Below are 21,932 nucleotides of genomic sequence, written 5' to 3' on the forward strand. Positions count from 1 at the left end.
GCTGGTCATGTACAACCATTTCATTGTTTTTTTTCCTTCCAGTACCAGGGACTGAACTCAGGACCTTGCACTTGGAGGCAGGTGCAGTGCCACTGAGCTAAATCCCCGGCCCTTACCATTTCAGAAGTCATCACAAGATCAAATAAAATCAAATGGCAATTAATTGTAGGGTACCCTTGATAACTGATTCTATTATTTGCTCAGCTACCTTTCACATACTTCAGAGGATGGGGGGGAGTATAAGAATTTTGCTTTTATATGTATAAAAAGATATTTAAAACACAAAAGATTCACTCAGTATCAAGTTTTTCCATAAGGCAGAGGTTTACAACTTTAACATGCTTAAGACTCATCTGAGAAAATGGCTTAAAATACAGATTACCAGGCTTCATACCTAGAAATTCTAATTTTATATGCCTGGGATGGAAATCAATAATCAGTTTTTCCCCCATAGTGTAAAACACACATCTAGGAAAATACAAACATATGTACATTATAGTACATAATGTAAACATCTGTGTAACTATTACACAAGTCAAATATAACACATGGTAAGCAGTGTCCCAGAGCCAGCTGGGACTATTTCTGAGGTTTATGTGAATATAATCAAAGGCTATGAATTAGTGTGACTTTATTCCTTTCTTCAACCTTCTACTAATTATAATTAGACTCATCCATGTGGTTTTGTTACTCTAATGTATTCATGCTCATTGCTGTGAAGTATTCCATTATAGGAACATTCCACAAATTTATCCCTTGAACTGTTCATCCATTCTACATAGTAGTTTTTAGCTTTTACAAACAATTCTGCTACAAGTGTTTCTGAACATGAATTGAGGAGTTTCTCAAGTATGTATTCAGAAGTCAAACTGGTAAATCCCGAGAATTTTGTATTTTACCAGAAATAACAAAGTATTTTCCAAAGTGTAGAGACTATCCCTTTGAGAATACTGCCTTAAGGTCATATATTTTTAATCCACAAATTCACTAACCACTTGGGCTTTTACAAACCCAACCTCAGTCATCATTGGGAGACTGTTACACAATATGGCCTTTAAAAAAAACCACATGATGGCACCAAAGCATACACCACTGTCAGGGTCTTAGACTACCTGACTGAGCTACATTTCCATTTAGGCATGTTTTGTCTGGGCTTATGCTCCCAGAATGCAACATTAGCATTCCCTTGCTGTTATCTGTTTTCACTGTAATCAATGATCTATCCAGGCAGTCCTACAGTTCACTTTCAATCTATTACCAAAACACAAGCTGCCAAGTAAAGAAATGAAAAATGATAACCTGAGTTCTGAAAGAGAATGAGATTCCTTATTTACGAGGGCTTGTTATGGCTTGTGTCTGATCTCCCAAAGCCTCATGCAGTTGGTCATAGGTGGGCTTTTCAGAGGTGGCTGGATTTAGAGTGTGTGATGCTGGGATCAAGAATGTGTGATTACTAAATTAGTCCACTGATTGCTTTGGCACAGTTCTAGGAGTGAATAATGGGGAGGCCCTCCCTGGGTGTGAGCGTTACCCACCTGGAAGGGCATGTAGCCTGGATAGAATGTAATGGACATAAACAAGGCTACTCTGGTCACTTGTAGCTTGCTGCCTTGTTGCTTTCTGCCTGCCATGAAGTGTTTTTCCTCTGTGATCCCCGATCCCCCTGTGCCATGCTACCTTGTCTTGGAACCAGCCAACCATGAACTGAAACCTCTAAAAACTGTGAGCCAAAGTACACCTTTCCTCCTTCAACTTTGGGTGATGGGCATTTTGTCTCAGCAATGAGAAAATAACTAAGACAGGGCTATTATTATCTATAACAAAATTAAAATCACGTCCTCATTGGAAAACAATGGCAAAGTCACCAAAATTTTTTCCCCGGTTCTGGGAATCAAACTCAGGACCTTGAGCTTGCCAGGCAGACACGGCACCACCAAATATTTTTTAGTGGGATTTCTATTTGTTATTTATTGGCTAAGAACAATTCACAAACTTAATGAATTCTATTTAAAATAAAATAGTGATCCACCTGCTTTGCAAGCGCAAGGTCCCAAGTTCAATCCCCGGTACGCCCCAAAAATAATAATAATATAAAATAAAATAGTAATGATTTTCCTCGCTAACAATTACCTTAAAGCAATCAAAAAGATGATCAAGTTGTTCAGGTGAAAAATCCCATGCCAATTTTGCCAGTAGATCATGTACATTCTTCACAATGGCTTCATGTTTCCCTGCCTATTGAAAAACACAAATGAAGAAAAGCGTAGCTCACTAGAAAGTAAGTAATGATAGTGGCATACTCACTGCTGAAAACTATGAAGTTCTTCCCATCTCTTTAATTATGTAACCTAAAATCCCGAATATGTATTTTTCCCCTTTGGTTTTTTGAGAGAGGGTCTTGCTGGTAGTTCAGGCTGGACTTCAACTCACTATGTAGCCCAGGCTGGTCTCCAACTCCTGGGGATCCTCGTGCCTCAGCCTCCCAAATGCTGGGATTACAGGTGTGTGCCACCATGCCTGGCTTTAAAATTCCTAATATTATAAATGCTTTATCAAAACCCTGGCAATTCTGAATATATGTAGTTAATATGTACTTTAGCAGCTCACATGAACCATTATTACAGTTTATGGAATTCAAATACCAATTTTAATATATATATATATTTTTTAATGCTGAACAATATGCCAGAGGTGTTTTCCTTTTAGGGCCTCTTTTATTTATTTATTTTTTACCAATTTTAATATTATAAATAAAAGAAAAATAAGGTTCACTAATGATATTGTTCCAAAACACTATCCCTAAATACTTAAAAGCAAAGCTATTTTCTTCATTTCTATAGACTAAATGATTACTGGTCTTTATAAATTAAAAATGATTTAACTCTGGGCCGGGGATTTAGCTCAGTGGTTCCGGCACCTGCCTGGCAAGTGCAAGGTCCTGAGTTTGATCCCCGGTACCAAAAAAAAATGATTTAACTCTCCTGATATTGGTGGTTTCTTTTTACTAAGTCTACAAAAAAAGAATCATGTTACGTTTGTTTGGTTTTTTGAGACAATATCTCATTGTGTAGTTCAGGCTAGTCTGGAGCTCGGTGGCCATCATCCTGCCTCAGCCTCCCGAGAACTGGGATTACAGGCATGCTCCACAAGGCCTGGCTACTTTTCTTTTCTGGCTACTTATTTAAAACTACCTACAAACTACAAGCTTTGCCAAATAAAAAAGATAGAATATCTTGGTTATTTCAAAAACTTTCCTGGCAGATTTCTGTAAATATAACAAGCATTTAAATGTTTTAAAAGTCAAATACCACAAGCCTGCATTCCATTTCATGAAGACTACTATATTTCTTTAGTTTTTAGCAGCTTTCATTTAAAAACTAAGTAACTGGCACCTTAAATTCCTTACCTGTGCTGCCCAGATATTATCAAGATCTTGCAAGGTCAGAGCTTTTTCTTTGATGACAAAACGAAGAATCTTCTCTAGCTTCTCTACATACTGTGGCTGATGAAGACTATCTCGCAAGACTATAGATAAAATATTGTTCTGCTGTATCCATTCCTAAATGTAATGTTAAAAAACTTGTTTTAAAGCAGAAACTAAAACAGAAGTTTTAAAAAATATATTGTTCACATCATTAAAGAAATTCCAAAATACATAAAAATACACTGAAATTATGGGGGAAAAAAAAATCACAATTTCTTAACACCTAACCTTGCAGATACTGAAATACTTCATAAATTAGAAACACTGAAATACCATATGACTTTTACAGTATTTATCTTATTGGGAATAAAAACTAGTCAGGCTCAAAACTGTGCTACAAAAGTACATTCCCCACCTATAAAGGATTAGTTTTTAAAATTTCAAATCTATTGTACATAACTTTCTAAAATACAATAATGTGGCAATGTCAAAGTATTCAAATTTTTGTCTCAAGTAGATTCTTATTTACTAAAAAGAGAACCAAAAGACATACTGCCATTCGTTCAGCTGTGAGCCACTCTTCCTCCTCAGGATTACCATGCCGATGGGTGTAGTATGATACACTAGAAATCACCTTATTAACTTCATTCAATGCATTCATCTTCCCATTGAAAGAAGAAATTTGTAGTAATCTATAAAAGAAATTCAGTGATAAGTATGATTCTAAAAATCCACATACGTGACTGTTCAAGACGTGTCAATAACTTACCTAAGTATCATTTTTAACCTAAATATTTCTAAGTTTTTTACAGTGTCTTCTTGTCCTGGAACCCTTGAAGCTAAATTCTTCAAAGATTTAATGATCATGGAAAGGGCATCATTTTTGGCTTCATTCTTTGCTTCTTTCTTCAGTTCTTCATCAGTTAAGTTTTCTAAAAACTGTGGAACCATTTCTATTATTGGAAGAAAGTACTTTTTCACTGTATGAAGAGTGAGAAACTCATAGCATTGTCCAAAGGGTCTGTAATAACAAAGATATGAAACTTGTAATACTCAATTTCTTAACAATTATGACTAAACTCTTCAGAAACCCACACTAGAATAACTCAATTTATTAAAATCAAGCAATAACATTCCAACTTCAATGTGCAATGAACATTCACTTAAAACATAACTTACTTAATAAGGGCTGCAATTATTTGGACGTTTAATGCTGATCCATTAATAAATCGATCATGCAATATCTGGAACCCATTTAAAGTGCCAAATTTGTTAAGAAGATCCACTAGCCAACCCTGAAATACAATTAGGGAAAAAAATTAACTCCTTGCTTTTAGGAGGAAAATAGTACTACCTTAATTGATACATTCTAGAAACAGTAAATTCAAGACCAATTATGTCAAAGACTTGAAAATACTGCATCGTTTGCACTAATCCCACCTGTGAGACAGCAGCAGCTCATTAGCAAGTATAGATTCGATCACTGCGGCACAGCTCTGTTCATACCAATACGGCTGGTGAACAGAATTAGAAACCATGTGTCTATTTCAATGACCCCATCATAAGAGTATCTTCTATCTGAAAAAATGCTATTAAAATGAGATAAAGACTTCAAAAAATAAATCACTAGTGGAGTGAATTCTGAATCCATTTCTCATTGTAGTTGTAAATATTAAGATTTCTCAATAAACCAAATAATCTTGAAGTCTGAGTGTGAGTTATCAATTATAAACTAACTCCTGGTGAGAATGTGATAGTGGTAGAGGACTTGCCTAACATGCACAGGGTTCTATCCCCAACACACCACCACCACCACCACAAAGAAAGGAAAGGAAGGAAAGGGGAAAAAAGAAACAGAGCAAGAAAGAGACAAAGAGAAAAAGACCTGCACAATTTCCTAGTATTCCCCTGGCATTGATCACGTCTGCTGTACCTTTGTATCAACATGCTGGGTGATATTTCTGCTGACTTTTATGAATGCACCCAGTTCTTATTTTAGAACTAGCAATGTTTAACATTATGGATTGTCTTTCAAATCTTCTTTAAAGAGCAGTAACTCAAAGTACAATGCAGCTGGGATAGGCAACAGTTGTATAGTTAAAAGCACGTTTATGTGCAAAAATTTAAGATGCATTAAAAGGTTAAATAAGTATTAAAAATATATCTAATGTAACTAAGACAACCTTCCTCTAACAGGCAACATTTCAGAAACCCATGAGGGAACAACATGGGGAAAAGAAACAACTTCTCTATTATGTCTTAAACAAGAGTAATTTCTACAGTTGTTTTTAAAAAGTCTAGGAAAGAGGGAAAATGATAAGGTTTTATTGTTAATATTTAAGAAGAAAATATGGTAGCTATTTAATTTTATGATAATCTAAATGAACTAAATTCTCTAATAAGTCCACCACCATATTTCAACCTAAGTCATTATTTTTCTACCTTTTTATTTGGTAAGGCTCATTCAAAACAATTAAAATTCTGAGTACTTAATTCACCAGATCCTTTTGGGATTCAGAAATTCTAAAAAAGTACATGGTGGTTACATAGTTTTATTCCTTTAGTAACTAAAGATGAGACTCTTGGACTGATACACTTAACAGTTACATATACTGTATTATATAAAATAGAATGTGTACACACAGTAAAGAATTACTTGAAAGCTTAATCTTTCCATACTTGAGATGAAATATATTTTATGTAATTAGGAATTCTAAGTACTTCACACTGAAATGTAGTTAATAAGCTACTAGATTTAGCAGTTGCAACAAGTCTTCCTTATCTGGCTCTAAGCTGTCAAGACTGGAAAGGGCAGACCAGTCACTTTACATAAAAATGATCACACAGCCTAGAGCTTGTCATATTTTTAAAATGTAGTTTAACCTAAACTATTACTACAAGTTCCATTTGTCCAAAGATAGTATAGGTGAATTTTACCTGAGACCTTTTATCTCTTTTACCAGATTTTTACTAAATTTTTAATATTTTGAATAAAAGTTCATTTAAACATCTTCAAAGATCTTGGGGGGAGGCTGGAGGCAGAGGAGATGCTCCCACAGTCAGGCAACTTCTCTTATAGACAGCCCTGACAGCTTTAGTTTTGTCAGGGGTCAAATGTTGAGGCCATAAAGTTCAATTACGGGAGAGAATTTAAAGAGAAGAAAAAGTGAAGATTAAATAGTATGGCTCAAAAATATTCCCTAATCCAAAAACCCAAAATTTGAACTATGACACATCAAATTTTTGGATTACAGATGCACAACCAGTGAATCATGTATGTAAATATTTCAACATCTGAAAAACAAAAATCCCAAATGTATGGTCCTATGCATTTCCTGTACCACCACTGGAGAATAAGACAAAAAAATTATGGGCATTTACATTTCTTTCAGTTTATTATCTCTTGGTGCTTGGACACATCTAAGGACATACTGTAGTTGCAAATTCTACCAAATATTTCTTTTAATCAATTTTCAAAACAGCTGGGCAAGGTGGTAGGTATATGCTTGTAATCACAGCTACTTGGGAGGCTGAGGCAGGAGGAACCCAAGTTTGGGGCCATCTTGGGTAACTTATAAATACCCTCTCAAAAAACAAAGAAGGCTGGGAATATAGCTCAGTCCTAGAGCACTTGCCTAATATACACAAAGCCCTGGGTTCAATCCTCAGTACTGCAGGAAAAAAGAAGTATGGGTACAGATTCAAGTTTTGATTCTGGAGATTCTAGAGTTTTATTTTGGTATTTATCTGATCTAGTCAAGCAAAAGCAAGCCATCTAGAGGCAACAATATGAACAAGGAAACAAAATGTCACCTCTTTAAGTTCAACTCATTTTTGATGATTTCAACTTCTAAAAAACTAAACTCAGCATTGTTTACGACTTCAAATTTTTGTGACTGGTTAAAAAAACTGTAATATCTACAATACCAAAAATGTTTCCCTAACTTCTAAAATTTAAAAACTGTATATTGTTTAATATTTATTAAAAGAAACAATTTAAAGATACATTTTTAAAAGTATATAGTAAAACAAAGGATTTATAAAAGGTATATAATCTGCTTACATTGATACAAGTAAGTTTAAATTTATGTACAGAAAAAAATTTATACATTTAAGTGTTTTGTAAAAGTTTTTTTGTGTTTTTTGAGACAAGGTCTTACCATGTAGTTCAGAATGGCCTTTAATTCATGGCAATCCTCCTGCCTCAGCCTCCTGCATGCTGGGATTACAGATGTATGCCATCATGCCCAGCTCATTTAAGTGATTTTTAAAATTATTTTGCCCTATAATTTCTATAAATTTACCTTTGTGGTATTATTTTGCATTTACAGGATATACTTGATTTTGTAGTCTAAATCTTAGAATGTGAAAAATGATTACATTACAGATCAACACCTGAGGTCTTTAATCAAAGAACCAATCTCTTACTCTTATTACAGAGGAAAAATATGATTTGCTTCATGCTAACCCAAATGATGATTATTTTCAAAGATGCTGGGCAGAAAACAATGGGCATTATTCATGGAAAAAGTAAAAATGAAAGATGGCCATAAACACTGAACTACAATGCTGTGGCTGTATAAAAAAGATTCCTCATTCCATCTACTTTCATATAAAGCCTCAATGCAAATTTGACTGTTAGACTTAATTTCAACCCAGAAAAACTTTGTAGTAGTAGAAACAAAATACTATAGCTTTGGTTAAAAAAAAATCTGTAACAGAAAATTATGCAGAATTCCTTTAAGAGGAATGAAATTATTCTTCACCATGTTAATAGGAGGTTCAGATTACTGAAAGATCCGTGGCAGAGCAAAACAACCATAAGATTTAATTTTGAATATAACAAACCAACACACTTTTGGTGATCGAGGGTCTGGAGAACGAGCAAAGAGTTCATCTTCAGGCAACTGAACACTTGAGGAAACTGATTCACATGGGCGTGTACCATTGTAGATATGAAATTTGCAATGAGGATTTAAGGCCATGGCAAGAAGTTCTAGAAGTGGAAACCAGTCTTGGGACAGTTTGGCCACACATAACTCCACTAGCCGATGAGTATTGTTAATAATACATCTCTGTTGGGAGAAACGTGTTTAGAATATCAAAGCGTTGCAATTTCAAACAAATATTATAAGATTATCTTATATTTTAATGATTTCTCCATTTTTCTATACTGATTATTTGAATTATACTGAATTTCACTAGTACTGGAATCAAACTAATTATCAAAAGACACATTAGCATTTATTTACTTCATATTTTATATGGCACCTACTTTCAAAAGCTATTTGTTGTGCTTAAAAACAAAGCAGGTGCCATAAATTACCAATTTCTGCCTTTTGCCTATAGACCAGATGCAAATTACCATATTTTCTTCTTTGGAATTTGTACACCAGAGGGAGCAGTTCTAAAATCTAAATGTCAATTACCCAATATGGAATAGATTTGCTATCCTAAATGACACCACTTTCAAACTTCCCATTTCTAAGCCTATAACCTATTATATATGAAGGTAATCAAAATATACACTGAATAAATTTTAGAAAACCTTATTACAATAAAAGACACATTGCCAAGAATGTATTTGAAACAAGACAACTTTGAGTACTTTGATGGGGATTAATGGCAGTATGTCTTTCACTGTAATAAAATTTTTAAATTAAACACTCACTGTAGTTTTTGATCACCCTGTGTACAACCTATGATGTAACACAGTAAATCAGAAGATCATGTTTTTTTTTGTTTTTTGGTACCAGGAATTGAACTCAGGACCTTTCGCTTCTGAGGCAGGGCTTACAACGCAGGCGCCGTGCCACTGAGCTGAATCCCCACCCCAAGATCCTGGAATTTTTACACCACAATCACAGCTGGGACATTGTTCGCAGATGACAAAAATATGGGTTGCTTTACAACTTATGACCATTTCCACTGTAAAAAAAAGGAAATTAACATTTAAAAAGCCTAATACACAAAGTTTTTACTTTTTAAGATCTCTAAAATCTGCCTTTATTTTATAATCAATGAGTTACTGAAGTGTTTGAAGAGATCTGGGTTTATAACTAAGTCACTTCAGGACAAAAACTCACCCCAAACTACTTTCAATACTCCACTTTCGCTTATGGTTTAAATTTTTAGATCATTTTTTCCTCCCTGTACCAGATGCCAAAGTCGAAATACACGTTTCTTTGCTGTTCTTTTCTGCATGATGAATGTATTTTCCATTTACCTTTACACTGACCTGCGTGGTGTCTCAAATGTGTTATATTCCCCATGTTGGGTGTTTTTTGCCCTTAATGGTACGTAAAACGATGGTGCATCTTACAACTGATAGCACCACATCTTCTACGAAATGTGACTTGTTTGAGATCACAAGGCACTAGAGAACCCAAGAGACAGATTAAAACATGTTTTATCACTTCTCAATCTCATGCCTTTGTTTGGAGACAGGGTCCTGCTACCGTAGCCCAGGCTGGCCTTAGAGCTTATGGTGATCCTCCTTCCTCAGCCTCCTGAATGCTGGGATTACAGGCGTATGCCACCACACCCCGCTCATGCTCATTCTTAATGACCATGCTGCCTTTAATAGATTTGCAAAAAAAGTATTTAAAAAGCATTATTTTTATACTTTTAATTCATTAATGGACCAAATGTACCAGGCCCCAACCATCTCCTTCTCATCCTAGGGATCACTATGTAAATCTGATCTTTTAAAGTCAAATGCAAGACTCACATGAATTTCAAACTTCCAGCCACTCACTGCTTCATCTGTAAGGATTTTAGTGAATGATATTGTTAGCCCATCTCGAAAAAATCGCTGACATGCTTCACTTTTAACATCAAGGCCTATGAAGAGAAAAACTTAATGTAAAAAAAATATTTCTCTAGTTGTTTTACAATATCCAATTATAACAAAAAGGTAGTAACTTGAAACTGTTCAATGACAGCTCACAAATGCAGAGTAAGTTAGGGGGAGTCACATCATGTAAGAGGCAAAAAAAGTAAATATACTGTCAAGTTATTCTCATTTCAAAGTTCCTATACAGTAAGTTGACTCACAAAGAAAAATAACCAACAGATTTAAAAATATTTGGGCCGGGGATTTACCTCAGTGGTTCCACCGCCTGCCTTGCAAGCTAAGGACCCAAGTTCGATCCCCCGTAACAACAACAACAACAAAAATTTAATTATGTAAAAATACATTAAACCTAGTAATGCTAATTGAAAACATTAAAAATTATGACAGTGGGGCCGGGGATTTAGCTCAGCGGTTCCAGCGCCTGCCTCGAAAGTGCAAGGTCCCGAGTTCAATCCCCGGTACCAAAAAAAAAAAAAGACACTGGAGCTTAAAAACAAAATGGTTGTCAATAGCATGTGATAAGGAATCTAAACACTTCATAGCATTTTACTCACTGAAAATAAACCTTAAAAACATTCACAACTTTAAAAAATCTTATCTTGTTCATAAATTACCCATTCAGCACCCACATCCTTATACTATTCACTAAGTTTGTTCAAATAAGATGAATTGTTTTCTTTATTAGCCTCTGTCTAAATGTATACATGCTTCTATCTTTGCTTAATTTCATCTTATTTAAAATAGAGGACCAGGGATATAGCTCAGTGGTGCTGCACCTGCCTTGCAAGTGCAAGGTCCTGAGTTTGATCCCCGGTGCTGAGAGAGAAAAAAGAGCCATCTGCCATCAAATACAAAGAACATCTATAACTCTTAAAAGACAAAAACGAGGGGCCAGGGATTTAGCTCAGTGGTTGCACCACCTGCCTCGCAAGCTCAAGGACCTGAGTTCAATCCCCGGTACCAAAAAAAAAAAAAAAAAAAAAAAAAGACAAAAATGGAAAACTATTTCAATTTACAGAATCCCATTCCCCATCCAGTGGTAGGGATTGAACCTAAGGCCTTTAGCACTGTACTGCATCCTCAGCCCCCCTTTTTTTGCCACTTATTTGGAGGGTCTAGGTCTACTGGGGATTGAACTCGAGACCTTGCGCTTGTGAGGCAGGCGCCAGAACCACTGAGCTAAATCTCCAGTCCCGTGCCACCCCCCTTTTTAAATTTGAGACAGGGTCTTGCTAAGTTGACCAGGCAGGGCCCAAACTTTTAATCCTTTTTCCTCAGCCTCCTCAAGTGCTGAGATTATAAGTGTGTGTCACCACACCTGGCTTTAATATTTCACTTTGATTGTACAATAAGGATGACACTTAAGCTTAACTTTGTTTAAAATAAATCATGGCCCTAGAAAATAAGGAAGGGAGAAGGATACAAATCCACTGAATGTCAATGCAATTAAATATCATTATCTGTCTTTACCTATTATTTTGTAGTCAGGATTTAGAGCATGACTAGCACATAAGTTTTCAAAAATTTGCTAAATTGAATAATATATTTGAGTAGTGGAAGACAAGTGTAATTTGGTTAACTTTTCTTAAGATAAGGCACAAGGATGGGCCAGGGATTTAGCTCAGTGGCAGTGTTTCTGCCTTCCAAGGTCCTAAGTTTGATCCCCAGTACTGGGAAAAAAAAAAAAAAGACTCTCTGTATAAGGCATAAGGACATATTCTTTAATGAAACATTTAATAAAAACATTCACAACTGGGTCATAATTCCTATGTCTCACTGTAGGGTGGCATAAACCACTGGTGTTACAAATATGCCTGTCCCATTGGCCAGAGTGGGACAGGGCAAGGTGGGACAGTCCTACTTTGGTTCAGGGCGGTGGGAACACTTTAAACAAAAAGAGTAGTATTACAAGATAAATGAAATTTTCCCCTTGAGAGGGAGTAAGATGGATTCATTATTAACTCTAGTTGTTATAATATCTATTGAAAGTTATAAAAGGAGTGGAAACGTGGAGAGCAAGCCTAGAGCAGTGATGGCGAACCTTTTGGAGCTTTCAATGATACAAACAGCCCACTGCAGCACGCGTGCCATAGGTTCACCACTACTGGCTAGAGAGGGGGTCTTAGGACATTGGAGGCACGCCCTCAGAGGTAAATGTGGGACATCAATATCTCTCACCCTCTCTTGCACTTCTTGGCCACTAGAAGGTAACATTCCTCCACCATATACACCCCATGACATTGTCTCACCATGGGCCCAAAGCAACAGGGCCAACAGAACATGGAATGAAACCTCCACAGCTGTAAGATATAAGCTCATTACCTTAGGTATTTGTTACAGTAAAAAGCTAACACACATGGCTATCCTATTTCAGAAAATGAAATTGTTACTGCTTTTTAATCTCCAATGCCTTAAAAATCAGAGTATTATAGTAATAGTTCTCTGCTAAGATAATTCAAAAAATTGTACCCTAAAGTAGAGCAAAGTAATTTTATTTTATTTTTTGAGACAGAGTCTTGCTACGTAGTTCAGACTGGCCTTGAACTGTGTAAGCCCAGGTTGACCTTGAACTTGCAGCAATCCTTCTGCCTCAGCACTCCCAGTGCTGGGATAACAGGCATGCGCCACCATGCCTGGTAAGCAAAAAGATTAATTCCTATATTGTTTTACTTCTGAACTGAATAAAAATACCGGATTCCTTTTCATTGGCTTTTAAATTTTTTAAAAACATAGAATCTCATCTTTCAAGTCTTTTAGAGAAAAATCACACCATTTCTGTGCATTAGTAAGACCACATGTAGAAGCTGGATGTGGTGGTGCACACCTATAATCCTAGCACTCACAAAGCTAAGACAGGAGGATAGCCACAAGTTCGAGGTCAGCCTGGGATACATAGTGAGTTTGAAGCCAGCCTGAACTACAGAGTGAGACTCTTGTTTCAAAAAAACTAAAACTCAAAATAATTTAGTTTTAAAACACAGTATTAATAAAATGACAATCCTTATTCAAAGGATCATGGATGAAGACTACTAGGTTAGGTACACAGGTCCTTTGATTCACAAAGGGCAAGTGTACAGAATTTGTAGATTTACATAGCGCGTATCTTAAGATCAGAAATGGCTCAGGATAAAGACACAAGCAAAGCCAGTTATATCTGAAGTCCAGAGCATCCATCATTTAGAGTACTTAACTGTAAAATGTTCTTTCATGTATTATCATACCTCATAAAACGGACCCTCATTTAAAAATAAAGTGTAACCTTTGAGTGATAACCTTTTTACAAATAGGACTAAGCAATAGAACTGTTCCTTAGAAATATGAATATTCACAAATTGAATGTCTTCAGAGTTCATAAATACCCCTGAAGGCCTTATAAGCCACTGCTTGTGTTTATTTTTTTATTTTTATTTATTTATTTTTAAGGTACTAGGGATCAAACTCGGGACCTTTCGCTTTCAAGGCAGGCGGCAGAACCACTGAGCTAAATCCCCGGGCCCCACAGCTTGTGTTTATAACAGGGATAAAGTAAACTATATATGTAGTAGCATAAATTATGCAAAGTATGACAACATCAAAACTTACCTTTCTTACTAAGATCAATAGCAGCTTCTAAAAGTACTTCTAATTCCCCTTTTGGCAAAACTGGAACCACCCATCGAGGCCTAAGAGTTTTTATAAAATAAAAAGATGCTTACTGTTTGTGATTATAAGAGGCACTATAAATGAGCTACTAATTATAGTTACTTACCTTGCTGTGAAAATATTAATACCAAAATAACAAAGTACTGTATTAAAAGAACCAGGTTGACAGAGTATCTGCTTTGTGTGACCAAGCACCATCTATTGTCTCTACAAACAGAATTTCTTAAAGACTTCATGAAAGATACAGCAATGAGGGAATAAAATTAAATCATTTCAATAAAGTATAGCAAAGTACTATAATTATCAGTTAATTATATATCATAGATGCCTCTTACTGAAGTTCATAGGAAAGGGCTCTTTCAGAATTCAGATTAGAGGAGACATATCTTGAACTTCATAAAGAACAAAAACTTCAGGAGGCAAAGAAATGATTTATGCCTCAATTCATCATAATCCACAGACTTTTTCTGAAGGTTAGGTGAGCAATGGTCTGCAGCCTCCATGTTTCTACAGATGCCTTCCTCCCTCAAACAGGGATGCAACCTACACCCAAGTGATACTTTCTCCTTGGTCCTAGTCCTGGCCCAATCATCGAGTTGTCCATCTTTTTCCTACCCTTTCCTCCTAACCAACACCCAATTCACCCACTGGTCCCTAGAACACCCAGCTTTCTTCCATTTATCTTTTATTAAACTCTATCCTAAGACCTGACAAAATACTCCTTGTAATTTAATAAGGCATTCCATTACCAGATAATCTGTTAAAAACAAATGTATATGACCTTTGTCATTTTTTAAAAAATCCTCTGTATTTTTTTCCCTTAAAGACAATATGGATGCAGTCCTCTAGTCTAGATAGTGAGTACTTTACCAACAAGCCCCAGTTAAATTGAAGAGCAACCATACCACCTTCTGTTTTGACGTCTCTGCTACAGAGAACAGTGAAGGGCCATTACAAACATCTTTACACAGTTTTTGGTCATAATTCATTGTACTATACGTAGCTTCCAGAATCATATATAATGTATTATTTTAAATATACTATTAAAAACAATGAGCTAACTATTTAAAGGAAAAACATTCAAGATAAATGAAGTGAGGAAAATGAGTTACAAAATTATAGTAACAATCCTATCTATAGCAAAAGCAATAGTAAACTCAAAGATAATCTGCAAGAATGTATCCCTAATTGTTAACAGTAACTTTTGGTTGGGACATGTGAAAAAAAGAGGGAAATTAAGAGAAACATACCTACCTAATACAGTTCTATGTTTAACATACTTATGCATTCACATTTTAAAGGCAAAGGGTATTTATCTCCCCTGACATTATGCACGCAAAGTGAAAATACAATGAAGAAAACTTGGTCAGACAAGTGCCTGTAAGAGTGTATTCATTACTTTCCTTTTGGGGGGGGCAGGGAATGTGTCACACCTCTCTAGAATTTCCTTGCACAGCCCGTGGACCCAGGGAAGACCATACCTGTTGGGAGCAATGTGTTGTAGATCACTATGGCCAGGCCAAACTCACCTCCTCCCACAGATGAGGCAGGGTCCCGCAGGAGAACAGCCAACTAGAGGGTGTGGTGTAGCAAGGCCTGGCCAAAAAGTGGACTATTTTTTCTTTAACAAGGCCCACACCCATATGGGGCTGGCTCCTTGACATGCTCTTCTCTTACTTTCTTAAAGTCTTTTTCTTGTCCTACACAGAAGCTTAAAGCTTCACTCTGGGTTCACAAAGGGCAGGCTCTGAGGAACTAAGTCTCCTCATAACCTGGTTTATCTCAGGGCCACCTCAATGTTATTAGTCATCCAGCAACCACCCTGATGAGAAAAAAACTCTAGAAAAGGGAACTGACACAAACAGTTCTAGTTCTACTTCAGAAACACACCACCTAGGATTATCATTAATCTAAAAACACTTTTATTTATTAAATCCATTAAGAACCAAAGCACTTGGCAGTGACTGTGAGACAATCGAAGTAGCAGTGGTGTTACTGTGACATTCCTCTTCACTCTTATCCACTATCAGGCACAATGCTGAGAAACTCATTTGTATGCGACATACATTATAAAGACAAAACCGACTCACCTATTGATCATATCATCCAACTTTGCCAAGTCAGTATGTGGAAATGCAGGTTCCTCATCTTCAATCTGTGGTGGGGCATCACCTCGCCCTTGTTCATCTGGGGGAGTTGCCGGGGAATTTTCATTGGAAGAATCAGGCGATGAAGTCTTGATTAAAAGATTAAATATGCAGATTTAAGTTTAACATATGTACAATATTCAGTAATTCAAATATCAACAGATAAATGTTGCAGATTTTGAAAAAAATGTTGTAAATGCTATAAAATTTTGCAAACGGTATTAATGGAAGTTTGACTTTCAGGGCACCTCTGTGCTATTGTGACTTAAAATAATTTCATTTAGTCCTTAACAGTCTAACAAAATATTCTACTGCTGTTTAATAGATGAGAAAACAAACTCAGTAAGATTACACAGCTCAAACTCTGGAGTCAGGATTTGAAAGTCTATTCTAAAGACTATGTTCTTAACCAATTTATACCACTTCTTTGCTTATACTTTCTATTAAAAGACCCCTGTCGTGATGTACAAATTATTGCATACATATGAAACAGTTATAATTTATAACTTCTACTTTTAAAATTAGAAGTGAAAAAAAATCTAAATATTTTTTTCTATAATTTCCCTACTCACACTATTATCCAACAACAGTAACTTAAAAACATGACTGTAGTTTCTAGATAATTTTCATTTTTTCTTATTTTTTAGCACACTTCTTTCCCCCAACTTCAGCTGGACATAGTATTTTCACAATAAACTAAATAAACTTTTATGATCATTACACCCCTCCCTTCCTTATTGGTATTGGGGACTGAACCCAGGGCCTTACACATGCCAGGCAAGTGCCCTACCTACTGACCTATACCCCCAGACCATGATCCTTATTTTTAATTTAGAAAGTAAGTGCTATTTTCTCTTTCAAAATGAAACCAACCTAAATTTTAAATTTATTTTTATTCATACTCAAATTTTCTAGTCACCATAGGTCGATGGCTCTTTTAGAAAAGAGCCCCTTCCTCTATCATTTAAATACCTACTGCGTAGTTATACTATCAACAGACTTGCGTAAATGTTTGCATGAAGACAGCTGGTATACTGCCATTAATATGTTCTACTTAAAGTTTGTACATGAACTCGTAAGGTCAATTAGCAATCAAATGGTGAATTTTTATTTGAGATGGAGACAGTGCACAGATGCCACACAGCTAGTCTCAAGGCACAGAATTCAAGTGTTAAAATCCCAAAAGAAACAACCGATTGAAATCTTGAAAGTAGGTTAACTGTAGAAACCTGATTTGAAAACAAAAATTTTCTCCTAGCACGTATGTATTATACACATGCTCACAGAAAATATAGACAAAAATAAAATTTAAAACATCTGTAATAGGGCCGGGGATTTAGCTCAGTGGTTTCGCCACCTGCTGCGCAAGCGCAAGGACCCGAGTTCGATCCCCGGTACCAAAAAATAAAAATAAATAAATAAATAAAACATCTGTAATAGAAGCTTGGCATAGTACATGCTTATAATCCCGGCTTCTTGGGAAGTTGAGGTAGGAAGATTGCCAAATTTGAGACAGCCTGGGGAACTTAGGAAGACTGTCTCAAAATAAAAAAGGGTTGTGCATGTAGCTCAGAGAGGCGGCCTTGGTCTTAATCTCTAGTACTTCAAAACAACAAAAATCTGTAATAGCATACCAATAACAGTTATTTCCTGTGATCTTTATGAGCTAAATGGAAACTGTACATGTATGAATTTTTAGTACAATTAAGATTATACCTGCTTACATTTATTTGTGTCCTTTCCATTAGACATCTCAGTGTTCCATTTTTTACTAAGAATATTTTAAAAAAATGAATGGCCAAGCTGGGCACAGGGGTGCACTTATAGTCCCAGCTACCTGGGACAGTGAGGCAGGAGACTTGAGCCCAAGAGTTCAAGACAAGCCTAAGCAACAGTGAGACCTCATTTCAAAAGGTGGGGCTTGGATTGGGAGAGCCCTTGGCTAGCACACACAAGGCCCTAGGTTCCACTCCAAGAACTTCAAGTAAGAAAAGGCTAGAGTATTACTTGACTTCAATAAGACCAAGGTATGTTTTAGTATTTTGTAATTTATAGAGCTGTAATATATTTTTTCATATATAAATCTTTATGTTGAACTTCAATTTTTTCCTAAGATAGGATCCTAGAAATATAATTACTAGAACAACAGTTTAAACAATTTAAGGCCACCAAAACAAGTGAGTCAGGAGGGGCCAGAGAGATACAGAGACAGAGCTGGAGACAAACTCTTCACTACTACCTCCTGGTTTAAAAATAGTAATCTTTGGGTCCAAGGATTTAGCTCAGTGGCACTGTGCCTGCCTTCCAAGTACAAGGTCCCGAGTTCGATCCCTCTTACCAAAAAAAAGCAATCTTTGGCAAAATCATGCTTAAAGAAATCTGAGTACTGGCCATCAAATTTGTGACACAAGAAAGACTGAGCTCTAACACCAAATGCATTACTATTTGATGTCTTAAAATTGGGAACTAGAGAGGAAAAAGTAATAAAGTTGACACATTCACTTGGAGTAAAGAGACCTGATTTGCTTATTTCTCTAAAATGGCAAAGTGAAAAAGAAGCTAGGAGAGGGCCGGGGATTTAGCTCAGTGGTTTTGCCACCTGCTGCGCAAGCGCAAGCACAAGCACAAGCACAAGGACCTGAGTTTGATCCCCAGTACCAAAAAAAAAAAAAAAAGCTAGGAGACTAGTGATGAAATACCTATTCTGTAATAGCTGGACAATGAGAACTTAGAAACTCTATAATAACAATACATCTGCCTTAAAACTTTACTAAAGAGTCCACAAAAATATGTACCAACTGTAGGCAACATATTTTGATTCATATACACACCCTACTAATCTATCCCTAAGCACTATCTAAGCTACCTATCACAAATTTTAGTGTCTAGTTTAATACTTCCCAATATAAAACTATACATATGAGAAAGTGCTAAAATCATTAACTAAACTTTCAAGAAATAACAGCAAGTCAAATCCAAAAGAAGTAAAAAGATCACCGAGATAAGGTTGAAAATGAGTGGGTGGGGAGAACCAAAGCCAAAAAAGCTGTTTTTTTGGGAAAGGTTTACTGAAATTGGTGAACCCCTAAAAAAAACTGATCAGTAGAGAGAACACAAATTGACAGTTATTGGAAATAAACAAATGCCACAGGCCCCAAGACACAAAGATAATTAAAAGGATACTATTGTGGATGAGGGGGTTCAGTGGCAGAATATGTGCTTAGCATGTGTAAGGCCCTGGGTTTGATCCCTAGCACACATGTGTGCACACATGATATGATAAACAATTGTATCTCAAATTTGACAATCTAGATGAAATGGACAGATTCCTCGAAACACTCAATTTACCAAAAGACACACAAATAGAAGGGGGAAAAAAAAATCAGAAAACTACTTTAAAAAGTTGGATGTGCAAGTAAAACCTTTCCACAAATAAAATCCCAGATCAGATGGTTCCACCAGGAAAATCTTCCACACAATTAATGAAAAATGTACAGATAAATTCATTCAAAGGATAACAAAATTATCCAAAGAGGTTTAAGGCCAGTACAAAATCTTGATAGCAAAATCTGCATTAACCCCTTTGCAAACATCATTTTATTGTTAACTCTTATTAACAAAGCTATGAAGTAGTGATATATTATCCCCATTGTACAGATGAAACTGAAACTTAGTGGTTATATAAATGACCTAAAGTCTCAAAGCTAGTAGAGTGCAAAACTGAAATTTAACCACTAGCAATATGACTTAAATCCATGCTCTTTAAAAAAAAAAAAAAATACTGTAGGGCCAGGGATTTAGCTCAGTGGTGCTGCAGCCTGCCTTGTAAGCACAAGGTCCCGAGTTTGATCCACAGTACAAAAACCCCTGTAAATTGGTGATTTATAATTGTACACATTTATGAGATATAAAGTGTTTCGGTTTATCATGGTTTCATATTTTCTCCAGAACAGACACAGCTTACTTAATTCTAATGACAAATGACAACATTAGATACCAGAAAAATGGATCATACACTCAAACATCACTATCCACAACACTTTCACTTTCTTGCTGCTATGCAAGACCTATGGTTCACTTTTCTTAAAAAGATAATGATTTTAGGGCTGGGGATTTAGCTCAGTGGTTCCAGCGCCTGCTGTGCAAGCGCAAGGTCCCAAGTTCAATCCCTGGTACAAAAAAAAAGGAAAAAAAAAAGATAATGATTTTAAGCCAGGGATTTAGCTCAGTGATTCTGCCCCCTGCCTCGTAAGTGCAAGGTCCCAAGTTCAATCCCCAATACCAAAAGAAGAAGAAGTAGTAGAAAAAAGGTAATGATTTTATGGCTACTTCTTATTCAGAACCTGCTTCATCATTCAGTACCCCACAGCAGACATACCAACATAGCTAGAACAATTACCTTCAACACCCTACCTGATTCTGTTGGAGGGGGGGCTGAGACTGGCCATCAGGAGCCTGGCCCTGGTTGTCATTCCCTCCAACTGGAGAGCCACGAGTCGTGGCTGTCATACTCGACACAGGACAGATCTTTGCAATTTTGTCTGCTTATGTAGTTGTCTTGAGAAAAGAAATTATAGTCCACTTATAGAAGATGAAGTACCAGCATTTGTCAGTCTTAAAAAGCTCCAATTCAAGAATAAACCATCTTGCAGAGACCATTGCATAACCTATAAGAGGAAAAAAAAGTACATTTGTTTTAGATATGAAAAACATGAATTAAAACTGCAAATGTAGTATCAGCAAGTAAATCAAGTCAGGAGATGGCTATAGAAATGAGAGGGAAAGCCAGGCGTGGTGGCGCCCGCCTGTAATCCCAGCATTCAGGAGGCTGAGGTAGGAGGATGGCTGCCTGTTCAAGGCCTGCCTCAACTATATAGCTAGACCCGGTCTCAAAAAAAAAAAAAAAAAAGAGAGAGAGAGGAAAGTGAAGTTAGTTTCATTACCACATTCAATATAATAAACAGATAATGATACACCAGCCATTGTTCCAAGAAAATATACAAGTATAACTTTCTATGTAACCACCCATCTCCAGCAAAAAAACAAAAAACCCTCAAGAACCTCCCCCGCAAAACTCTTTGGGGGATGTTTTTCTTAGGAGAGTACAAAGTATATACTAGTACTCCAACACAACTGAACTTGTCAAGTGACCTCAGGTCTCCACTTTTTACAAGATTTTGGTATAGGTACTCCTGAAGCCCTACCAGGGATACAGGCCACAACTGTTTAGTAACAATACTTTGTAACCTAGCAACGGTGTATAGAAGAATGCCACCAAACCCTCAAATTCTATTTTCATTAGACCAATGAGTTTCATCTTTAGCTGCACAGTAAAATCATTTGAGGTGCTTTTAATAAAACTGACCCCCAGGTTCCTCTCTAGATGGAATAACATCATTTAGTTGTAAGGCCTACATAACAGTGCTTTTAAAAAAATCTCCTGATTCCAATGTTGTCACTAGATGGCAAAACTCAGCTGATTGACTGTATTTGGTTCTAAGTAAGGTGACCATACTGGCCATTTTGCCCAACATAGTCCATATACAGTTATCATTGAAATATATAACTTGAAGGAGGGGAGAGAAAGGTTGCTTTCCCACACACATGGCAATGCTTCATTTGTAAGTTTTAAAATCATAACCTGGTTTAAGATATTCAAGACCAAATATACAAAACATACCTAGGGCTCACCTGCCTAATATTAATACCCAAATACCATGTTTATCACAAGACACTTAGGTGAGCAAAATGTCACATCTACAAAGTACAAGAAGAGGTTTCCAAATGCCATGCTATAACTTACTAATTCACACTCCTAATCTATGCAGCACAGAAGTACTATTACCTCCATTTTACAGAGTCA

At 36.3% G+C, this 21,932-nt stretch overlaps 1 protein-coding gene across 5 annotated transcripts in view; it reads right to left on the reverse strand.

Annotated features, from left to right (window-relative positions):
• Usp9x (ubiquitin specific peptidase 9 X-linked) overlaps positions 1-21,932 on the reverse strand; it is a 122,895-nt gene that overhangs the window by 76,391 nt on the left and 24,572 nt on the right. For all 5 annotated transcript variants that reach the window (XM_087189846.1, XM_004850015.4, XM_004850014.4 and 2 more), the window contains exons 2-11: positions 20,483-20,736; positions 16,013-16,158; positions 13,863-13,942; positions 10,155-10,267; positions 8,281-8,499; positions 4,604-4,719; positions 4,194-4,445; positions 3,978-4,116; positions 3,407-3,559; positions 2,131-2,235 (exon numbers count right to left, since the gene is read on the reverse strand). In XM_087189846.1, coding sequence (XP_087045972.1) covers positions 2,131-2,235; positions 3,407-3,559; positions 3,978-4,116; positions 4,194-4,445; positions 4,604-4,719; positions 8,281-8,499; positions 10,155-10,267; positions 13,863-13,942; positions 16,013-16,158; positions 20,483-20,578 — 1,419 coding nt within the window. In that variant the 5' untranslated portion in view covers positions 20,579-20,736. The remainder of the gene's footprint in view (positions 1-2,130; positions 2,236-3,406; positions 3,560-3,977; positions 4,117-4,193; positions 4,446-4,603; positions 4,720-8,280; positions 8,500-10,154; positions 10,268-13,862; positions 13,943-16,012; positions 16,159-20,482; positions 20,737-21,932) is intronic.

The sequence above is a fragment of the Heterocephalus glaber genome, unplaced genomic scaffold (genome assembly GCF_053883595.1).
Source record: "Heterocephalus glaber isolate CG9 unplaced genomic scaffold, H.glaber_assembly_v1.0 deba00001547, whole genome shotgun sequence".
Taxonomy (NCBI): Eukaryota; Metazoa; Chordata; class Mammalia; order Rodentia; family Bathyergidae; genus Heterocephalus; species Heterocephalus glaber.